The 10,876-nt window shown below is 38.2% G+C and overlaps 1 protein-coding gene across 3 annotated transcripts in view; it reads left to right on the top strand.

The window, feature by feature from the left end:
• Positions 1-10,876, top strand: part of LOC102824254 (estrogen-related receptor gamma-like) — an 812,051-nt gene that overhangs the window by 787,516 nt on the left and 13,659 nt on the right. For all 3 annotated transcript variants that reach the window (XM_006869693.1, XM_006869694.1, XM_006869692.1), the window contains one exon: positions 9,722-9,991. In XM_006869693.1, the coding sequence (XP_006869755.1) occupies positions 9,722-9,991 (270 nt within the window). The remainder of the gene's footprint in view (positions 1-9,721; positions 9,992-10,876) is intronic.

The raw sequence follows: 10,876 nt of genomic DNA, 5'->3' as shown, positions 1-10,876 counted from the left end.
TGTTGTTGTTGTTAATTAAGTGCCATTGAGTCAGTTCCAATCCATAGCGACTGTGTATGAGGGGGCTTCAGAAATTTCTTTTAATGCCATTTTCCCATGAACTCTTTGATGCCTCTTTGTATTTACAATGTGGTGCTATAGGATAAGCAGTGAACTGCTACCTACATGGTGAGCGGTTCAGGCTCTTCTGTCACTCCTCAGAAACCCTATACAGGGGATCTATGACTCAGAACCAACTCCACGGCACTTAACAACAACAGCTATGTGGCAGGCACTGTTAGACATCCCAGAGACACAGCAGAGAACACAGCAACAGGGAGGAAAACTCACAGACCTGGCAAGCTACTATGAGAAAGACACAGATACACCAGTTAAGCAGCAGATCTCACTCTGATCTGCACACCTTGTTTATGTTTTTCCTACCAGTTCCTCTTTCATACTGCACAACTTAGAACTGGGTATCTGCCTGTGGATGCTACACTGGAACAATGATAATGCCAGTAGGTGTGGAAAGAAGGTTGTACATTTGAGCAAGATTCCAAAAGTGTAAAGGGGAAGACTTGTAGGTAGAACAGTGAAAGGTGACAAGGAGTGGTAGCAGTTGAGGAGTAGTGTTATTAATCTGGACAAAGAAGGAATGATGGTATTGATGTTGAGAAAAAGAGATCACTTTTCAACATTTGCAGTCCATTCATTTAGAGAGGAGTTTATTGTTTTTGTTTTTTGTGTTGTTTTTTTTTTTTTGGGGGGGGGGGGCGGTTCTACAGAGCATGTGGAAGCCATGAAAATGTTTTGATTTCATTGACAGTATAGTTAAGCTTCACATATAAAAAATATGCACAGATAGAATGAAAGATTGAATTATCAGATACAAGGATTTTAATACGGCAAAAGAGATTAAAAAATACCTCAAAAGAGATGGTTAAGGACTAAGCCAAAATTGTCCAGGGAGTAAAAGAGAGGAAGTGATGGCTGTATTTACGAGGATGTGTACAGACATCAATGCTTTTCCTCTACATATGCATACACTTTGATCATTTCTCATCATAGTCTACTCTACTTTCAGTGAGCTATAAAATCTTAGTGATCAGGGATTGTATCATACTCATTGCTGTGTATTCTAAAGGCACTGAGCACAGTGCTTTACTTAAAATAGATGAATTGACTATCAGTTGATCTGAATGTCATTACAGCAAAACTATTGGAAATCTAATAATTTAGGACATGTTTTCCTCCTTCTCATTTTACAGACGAGAAAACAGGAAGCAGAGAAATTGAGTCATTCCTTAAGAGTCACAAAGTTACTTAGTTGCAGAAGTGGCCCCCAATTCGAGGTTTTCCTACTCAAAGCCAGTGATCTTTGTTCTAGATGCTGTGCTCACGATTATCCATGGAACCATGTGTTTCATGAAAATGATTTCGAGTTTGCTGTTGTGAATTAGAAAGAATGGAAAGAGCCTTCAGACATGTCTAGTTCACATCTCACATGTGCTAGATGAAGAGGTCAGTTTGGGGTCCAAGTTAGCACCATTGGTTGTGGCACAGGTGAGACAAGATAGAATCTGGATCTCAGACCCCAAGGTCAATATTCCCACATTAACCTCTTTGCTCATATAGCATCCCTCAGTGGCTATTAACAGTTATTTGGGGGGTAATTTGACACTAAATATTTTTCTTAGACTCTCTAAATATCAGTGGAAATGTCTGTTGACCTTAGAGATCCCAAAAGCTCAAGACAGGTTCTATATGAGTTTGTTTTGGAGGCTTGATATTTAAGTTATTTTACCAAATTTGATGCAGACTCCTTGGAAATATCCCAAAGAGGAGGATGCCCACATAGTTAATTCCCAGATTGGATTTGTTTTCTTCACAACTGGTCTGTGTTATTCAGAACCCTATGTTTTGTTTGTTTTTTCCTTTGCTTAGTTCTAGTGTTTAAGTTAGTTCTTAGTGATTGGGGAGAGTAAGTCAGATTCAAGTTCAGGTTCTTAGTCTTTCAAATCAGGACTTTGCCTTCAAAATAGTACTTCTCCCCTGCTCCGTCTGTCTAGTCCAAAGTGAGACTGAAAAGGTCCTTCCATAGGAATTTTATATTTTTAGAGTTCTATGACCATCAAACTAATGTTTTTCTTGACCATCAAACTAATGTCATCCACATCAAAAAGGAGAGCTTTCCAGCAAGAACTTTCTTGTTTTCAATTAGTACAAAACAAAAGTTGTAGGAAATGAAGGTCATTATATTTCTATCCTTTAAGCTCGTACTTTCCTTTATGCTCCCCAACATTTTTCCATTTTTGGTTTAGATGAAAGGACAGAAGAAGTAAAGTTGAGGGTGTGTAGAGGAAGTTGGGGGAAAGCTGAGGGAATGATTTCAGACCTTCTCTAGTCTCTGGTAGCGTAATGGTTACGAATTGGGCTATGAACCACAAGGTCAGCAGTTCGAAACTACCAGCTGCTCCGCGGGAGAAAGATTAAGCTTTCTGCTCCCGTAAAGATTTACAGCCTTGGAAACGCTATACAGGGTTGCTATGGGTTGGAACAGACTCTACGGCACTTAACAATAACAGCTAGTCATTGAGAAGAAGTAAGTGGCTTCCAAAGAGGAACTGTATCTGTATGTTCCATGTAGTTAGTCTCTGCATTCTGCTGTTACATCCACCCCTTCCATCTCCAAGTCTTTTGTTCAGAGTTGGTTGGCGATCAGTGATAACAAATCACCCGACCACTCACACACACACAAAATGTTATTATGGATAAATTGAACGTTAATTGGTTTGACATTTTGAGGCTTTTCTGTGTTGAGACTTTTCTATTTTTATCGTCAACTAGACTAGGAAGCAAGGAACACTTTGCTAAAGAAAGCATTTCACCAATGCTGTGGGAATGTTTTCAGTTTCTGAGCACATGAACAGGCTAATGTTGTAAGCTCATTTGACTGTTTACATAGTAATCAGTATGAGGGGTCAGTGGTCATTTGCACCTGTAAACTCAGTTAACAGTGGTTAATTCCATGTTACTTTTATGATTCGAGTCTCCCTTCCTTTAATTTGTCACAACAACTCAGGTCATTTCCTAATATTATAGAAGGCAGTCATTTCTGTCATATGACTATAATTTCCAAATCTCAGTCCTGCCTTTTAGATTTTGTGAATTTCCATTTATCTAGTTTTAAATTAATAGTTCCATAAAATGTACATAAAACTTAGTCAAAGAATCTAAGCAAAGCTAAAGAAACAGATTGCTTCTTGAAGCAACAAATTTTCAAACAAATGAAGCAAATTAGGAAGAAAGGGATCTATTACCCAGCTCATCATTACTCCTACATCTCACTCAAGCCAACTTTTATTGAATCCAAATAATTGAATTCTGCCTAATGGTCACTTGAAGAACAGAGATTCAAAGAGTAACAGTGTAGTTATTGAATGTAATTTTAAGTGCTAAATTATATATATATATATATATAATCACCATTGCTGTTGTTATTGTTAAGTGATTTGCAGCTATGATCTGATTCATAGTGACTCCCTGTACAGGGTCTCCTAGGAGCACCTGGTGGGTTTGAACCACTGACTCTGTGGTTAACAGCCCAGGGCATAGTATAGATACTATCATCCCTTTTAAAGAATATTTTCATATAAAATGTTTTTGAAAGCCACACATAGCTATTCCAGTTCTTACTTCTGCACTTGACCATCTTTAGCTGCTTTGCTGTAGCCCCTGAATTCCAGTTCATGAAGCCTGTAAAAATTTTCATTTTTATGAAAATAAAGAAAAAGGGTCCTAAAATAAATAAATATATATGTACATATATATATATATATATATTAAAAGGAAAAAAAGTATTTGTAAGACTTAGTAGCCAGGGTCAATCTTACTACCATTATTAATTTTTTCTTCCACACTCCCCATAAACATTAGATATATTTATATGGAAGAGACAGGATGCGGCCTTGGCTCAATCCACTTCTCTCAATGTACTTTCTTTGTGAGCACAGTGAATCATTATGGCATAATTACAATTCTAGTATGATATGCTATTTGTTGAAAAGCGTCAATGTTTAGTGTAACAGAGAACCTACAGTTCCAAATCTGTGAGCGGGCGAATCAATGCCCTGATTAACGGATATTAACAGACACCCTGAAGATTTAAAGTGCTCTGTGGTTCAGGGATGCAGCAGAGAAAAAAATGCCTAGCAGGGGTTAAACCTAAATGCCTGCACTGCAGCCTATTTCTGTCAACATTCCGTTCAGGAAATAAACATTTATGCTTGCTGAAATGAAAGTGTACTTCTGAAGACTAGCCGTCAGATATTTTTTGCCCTTCACACTTTCAAATGCTAGTCTTTTTTGTAAGTTGACTGCAAAGTGCATCAGTTTGCCAGGCAGGGGGGAAAAAAAAGTGGGGCAGGGGTTCGGGGGGGGGTGGTGGAGGGATGCTTGACAACTGCACATGGCAGCAGTTTCAACCTCCTAAATTTTCAGGAAGGCACAAAACATGATTTCTTTGAAACTACTACCTCAGGGGTACCTGCTTCTTGAGAAGCTTTTCAGTCCTTCCAAAGGACATTATTCCTAACTGTCATCTGGTTTATTTGGAGCACACTGTATTGCAGATAAACAAGCTATTTAACTGTGGTTCAAGGTAGAGAGTCATTCTGCCAGCAGAGCACCTGATACACATTAAATGGCACTAAGTCCAGGATGGAGATGGAGAAAGATGAGTGTTGTCAGTGATACACATGGAATGTTCTGGAGCTGGTGAAGAAAAACTGTGCCCCTGGTACCAGTGTATTTTAAAAAGCTGTAATATGGCTGAACATTTAAAACCATAACCTGTCATGAACCAAAGATTAGATACTGGGCTGTACAAAACATGAAATTCAAGCAACACAACTGCAAAGCATATTTTATTTCACTTACGAAAGAGGTTACCCTTCGAAGAACGTTAGATGTTACAGACGAAGAAGATCTCTAACACGTGGCCCAGTTTTTATAAAACACCCTCATTGTCGTAAACAACTACAAACAAGTAATTACCATGTTGATACAATATCTGTGCACCGAATGAGTAAGTAACCAGGCCTCTAGAAGGTTCTTTTCTTGACTTCATTTATTAAGACATGCATTTTCATTTAGGACTTTCCATTGAAGTTTTTATAGTATTGTTGTTGTTGTTAAGTGCCATCGCCTTGGTTCCAACCCATAGCGAACCTGTGTAGCTTTCCAAGGAGCAGCTGGTGAGCTTGAACCACTGACCTGGCTGTTCAAATCAACTCTGCAGTCCAGCGCATTAACTCACAGTGCTAGTATGCTCAGGTTTATTGATAAAAATATTTTTTAGTCCATAAGTCATTATAGATGTGAAATATAGCTGACTTTCCAGAAGGGCAGGTAGAAGAATTTCATGGGATTAAAATGCAATCTCTATTGTATTCACGTGCCTTAGTGAGCAGGTGTTTATAACAGTCTTTATGACAATGCTGTCTCTTAATTGTGACTCAGGGAACACTGGTGGTACTACAGTTAAGCGCTTGACCAATAACTAATATTTAGGGTTATAACCCCACTTAGAGTGGTCCTGGTGTGATGCTGTGGGTTAATATGCCAGACTGCAAAGCCATTTGAACTGCAAGGTTGGTAGTTCAAGTTCACCAGCTACTCCTCGGAAATCCTATATAGGGTTGCTATAGGTCGTTAACAACAACAACAAATGTAGTGATTATGAGTCGGGCTGCTAACCTCAAGGTCAGCGGTTCAAAACTACCAGCCGTTCTGTGGAAGAAAGAGGAGAGTTTCTGCTCCTGTAAAGATGTACAGCCTTGGAAACCCTATGCAGAGTCGCTATGAGTCGGAACCGACTCCACGGCACGCAACCACCAACAACCCCACTTGAACTTCATGATCTCCTCCCATAAAGATTACAGTCTAGAAAACCATCTAGGGCAGTTCTACTCTGTCACATGGGGTTGCTATGAGTCAGAAACACTGAACAACACCTCACAACAACTGGTTCTCAGGCATTGGGGCAGGAAAATTCTTTGTACCAGATTCAAGTTATTAGTAAAGTGTTAAATTGCTGAAATTCAGCTGTTCTTAAACCAAGTAAAGACACACATCCAGACTGTTATTATCTTATAAAGCATTAGTTGTCCCTTTTTCTATGATTTTGGGAAAAATTATGCTTCCTTTCATCTTTAATTGCTAAAATAGTCTTGAGAATATCAAGCAAACGTGTCAAAACCTTTTTCTCTGTCCTGTATCCATTGTTCCACACTCCCAGACCCAAAAAAAAGGAAAGAAAGAAAAAGAGAGACTTTGCTTTGCCTTTCTTCTTCTTTTTATGTAATTGACAGTGAAAGGAACAAGAAAGTTAAAGTTGCAGGAAGGATAAACACACATATTACCCATTGACACAGAAGAAACAAATTGTAGGGTCAACCTAAGAAAAACGGAATTCTATTGCTTTTTTGCTTAATTAAACTCCCAAGAAATGTGTGAAACATTGTTATGGTTGAAAAAATTGTTAATTTGTAAATCACAGGGACAAAGGGGCCCCTGTGCAACTTTCAAGTTTCTGTGCACGTAAATGTCGATAGAGTGCCTTCTCCATCATCAGCACTAAATTCACATTGATGCCTCTTTTCTTCTCTGTATTGATCCTTCCATGAGAACGTAGATTTGTATCTGTTAATTAATGCGTCCTGAAACAGCGTTTGTATTAATCAGGCAGATAAGAAAAATTGGATGCCTGTACCCTCCTGACAACCGTAAAAGTGCTGGCCCTGATAAAATCGTGGATGGACCTCAATAAAAAAGTTCCTCCTTCCACTCAATAAACTAATCATCCTGCTTTTAATTATTCGGCAGAAAGATGTGTGGAGATTGGAGAATGTGTAAATCTATTTACTAACAGCAGTGTCTGGGAGGGAGAATAGGGCTGTCACGGGGAAGCGCTGCGGGCTACAACACGCTCTGTCCATCTGCTGCTGCAGAAACACTGCTGCTTGGGAGCCTGAAAAGAAGCAAGGAAATCAAGTAGAATTAAAAATCCCTGTTCCTTTTTTCTCAGAATTTTCCAGATGATCCTTATTTTTCCATTTATTTAATTTACAAAAGAATATCATAGTCTCTCCCCTTTCTTTTGATTTAGATAATTAGATTGGCATTGCATCTCCCTTTTTGCAGCAGAGTAGCAAAAAAGAGCAATCTGGTTATGTTTTTTTTTTGTTGTTGTTTTTTATGGATAATAATTTTCCCCTTAGCAAAAGTCAAATTACTTAAGTTGCGTAAGTACTCACTTCTGCATCCCTGTGTAAAATGTTATTAGTTACTGGATTGCTAATGATAAGAAAATATGTCTTAAGTTAATGCAAAATATCAGTTCAAAAAGAAAAAAAAAGTGAGGAAATGACCCAACCAGTCCCACAGAAGCCTAGCCAAATTACGTGTAAGTGACTTGGTAAACAACGGAAAAGATGCTTTACACATTCGCTAAGACCCCCTTCTTAAGAAAAGCTTGACTAATCCCTTTTGATGATTTTATTAAGCACTTATAGTTAATGTTGCCAAAATGGCAAACCACTAGGTTTCACCAACAGGACAGGAAATTATTTTCTGACCATATTATACAGTAGTTTTAGTATGAGGTATGAGCAGTCAGAAACAAATGCAAATAACAACAGTAACTGTAGGCCAGAGTCTAAATGTGGAGCAGCCAGTGGGTATTTATTTTATAATTTGGGCAGTGGGTCTGGAATAAGGAGAGTGTTGATGAAGTTAGATTCCATAAGTTGCATTATTAAAGTTTCCCTGAACTTCTGTAGCATTCCTGTGGGTAGGACCTTAAATCATGGTACCATTATCCTCCAAAAATATTGGGGGGGGGGGGGGCAGCACCCTTGGAATTCTTGGATATACCCTTGGAAACAGAAGTGAAGTTTTAAAAACCCATTTCTTTTTTAAGGGCTTTTGGAAAAAGCAGCATGCTGATAATGAGGTATCTTCACTGACTTCTTTTTAGAATCTCGATTTAGTCGCTCGGAGATAAAAATATATTAGCTCTTTATTCCTAAATAGGTTTAATTGTACTACCTCATCCTTCCTTATTGAGGAATGGTTTCTTTCTTTTTTTTTTTTCTTTTTCTTTTTCTTTCCTGTTCTATTCTTTCTAGCTCATGAAGGTGTTAAGGATGCAGGTGTGAATGCAGCCCAGGTTTGCAGTAAAGAATTGAAGCAATCATGCAGCTATTTCAGATAAAAGTAACATGTGCTATAGTTACACTTATTGAATGCATGCTATAAATATGTATTTGCTGTTGTTGATTCCTGGTGTGGCGCTATAGGATAAGCACTGGTCTGCTGGCTACAAGGTCAGAGGTTCAAACTCACAAGCCACTCCTTGGAAACCCTGTACAAGGTATCTATGAGTCAGAGTCTACTAGAAAACACTAAACAAGTATATGTTTAGGTAAATACTGTATGTTATCAAATGCAGAAAATTAAGCAACAAATAAATTCTCTTGCTTAAGGTGAAACACCCAGTAGCAGCTCAGTGGGTCTAGTATTTGCCTTCAGGATCTACCTTTGTTGACTCCCTTTCTACTAAACATCATTACCTCCATATTTAACAGTATAAGTAACTTGACATTTTATAACAAGTGTAAGAAATCCTGGTGGTGTGCAGTTTAGTGCTTGGTTGCAAACAGAAAGGTTGGCGTTGAAGCCCACCCAGCGACTTTGCAGAAGAATAATTTGGTGATCTGGTCACATAGAGATTAAAACCTATTGCGGTTCACTGTATCCCTGCTCATAGCAACCCCGTAAGACAGTAGAACTGCCCCCAAAGGGTTTACAAGGCTGTAAATCTTTACAAAAGCAAATGGTCACATCTTTCTCCCATGGAGGAATTGGTGGTTTCTAACCACAAACCTTTCCATGAACAACCAAGTGATTTAATGGCAGCATCACCAGGCTCTCTAGGCGATCCTGTGGTACAGTTCTTCTCTATCATATAGGGTCACTATGAGTCTAATTGACCCTAAGGTATCAAACAACAAGACAAGAATGAATTGAATGAACCCTTCGGTAGGAAGGGTTCATTTAATTCTATTTGGTAGGCCAAGGGCTGGGCTGTTAAATATTCTACTTTATTTTGCATCAATAACCACCATTTTCAATTTAAGTATCAGTGGTGCAAAAATATCCAATTAGAATGACTTATGGTTTTAAGAACACTCATTACTCACTGTTTGTTACTTGTGATGATTACAGAAAATGTTTCCAAATTGCACTTGACTATTAACCTAAATGACTTTCCTTTGTTTTTGACATTCATTTACTTCTATACTATTTAACAATTTTAGGTTTTACAGATGAGGTCATTGAAAAATCTGGCTTCCTATAAGAACCTTATAAAAACTTGAGCGAAAAGTCAAGCATATTTAAAGGTGACATGGTATTCTCGAATGAAAGACAAAACTGTTTCTGTTACGTTCTCCTCAGACACATCTCTACAGCCTATAGAGAACACCAACAGACAGAAGCTGTTTTGTGACTTTTACTGTGTTATTTGCAAAGTGATCAGTGGAAACCTTAAGAGCTTCTAATCAAAGCTCAGCATAATTTTAAGCCCTGATGCAGAAGCCAAAGACCATATGAAACTAATGTTGCATTATGAAATTGTGGCTTGAAAGTAACTTGATCTGCCCATTTTCCCATGCAGGCTTCTCCACTCTGTCCCTGGCGGACCAGATGAGTCTTCTGCAGAGTGCTTGGATGGAAATTTTGATCCTTGGTGTCGTATACCGATCCCTTTCGTTTGAGGATGAACTTGTCTATGCAGACGATTATATAATGGATGAAGACCAGTCCAAATTAGCAGGCCTTCTTGACCTAAATAATGCTATCCTGCAGCTGGTAAAGAAATACAAGAGCATGAAGCTGGAGAAAGAAGAATTTGTCACCCTCAAAGCTATAGCTCTTGCTAATTCAGGTTGGCATATTGACATGGTCGTCGTTACATATTTTAATGTGTCAGTTTTACCCCTTCCCTTAACTTCTTCTTTAGGGATTTGCTAGACCCAGTTTATAAATTTTGTAAGAGTCAGCAAAATTATAACCATTTTAGCTTTCTCATGAAAAGTGAAATATAAGAAAAATAAACGCAAAGGGAGTTATTTTTATTTTACTTGCTTATTGGAAGCTATAAAACTTTTACCACCTAATGCATTTACTAATGTGAACCACAGCGAAGCACACACTTTTTGTCAGAGGAGCATTAAGAAACAAAGTTAGCTCCATTTTATTTTATGCAAAAGTGGGATATTGTGTGACTTATGAATATACACAAAACGTATTTCCTCCCAAAGATGCTAATTATGCAGTTGGTGTTGCCATTAATTTTGGTTATCAAAGAATTCTCTGTTTTCTTACATTCTGGAATTCTCTAGAAGTAAATTGTTGCTGGCGGAGTATTTCTCTCAAAGGCTGTAGGTAGGCAGTAAAAGTTCAGAATGATGGGACTACATTTTCGTTACATTTGAACTGAAACGTGCTAAAATAGGGAGCAACCTCTGATAAGTAAAAATCGTTGGTGCTTTGTTGTTTTTCCCTTTGTGCTTCTCCTAATGCTTTATTGTGGTCTTAAGTCTCTTTTAGCATTTGCATAAAGTTCAGGATAGATCCTCCTTAATGACGTGCCGATCATTAGATACCTGGGTGTCAATAATGTGCTCTGATGCTGTGTACCACTGACAGTCATACCGTGCCCCTCCATCTGCTTTTGTTTTGACCCTATCTTTGAACTTTATCTTGGTTGCCGGCCAGTAGTTTTCCCTTTAATTACAAGAAGGAAACTGTCAATAAAATCTGTTAAATG

The sequence above is a fragment of the Chrysochloris asiatica genome, unplaced genomic scaffold (genome assembly GCF_000296735.1).
Source record: "Chrysochloris asiatica unplaced genomic scaffold, ChrAsi1.0 scaffold00133, whole genome shotgun sequence".
In the NCBI taxonomy this organism is placed as follows: Eukaryota; Metazoa; Chordata; class Mammalia; order Afrosoricida; family Chrysochloridae; genus Chrysochloris; species Chrysochloris asiatica.
Note: the sequence above shows the minus strand (reverse complement) of the source record. Positions and strands in the feature narration are given on the sequence as shown.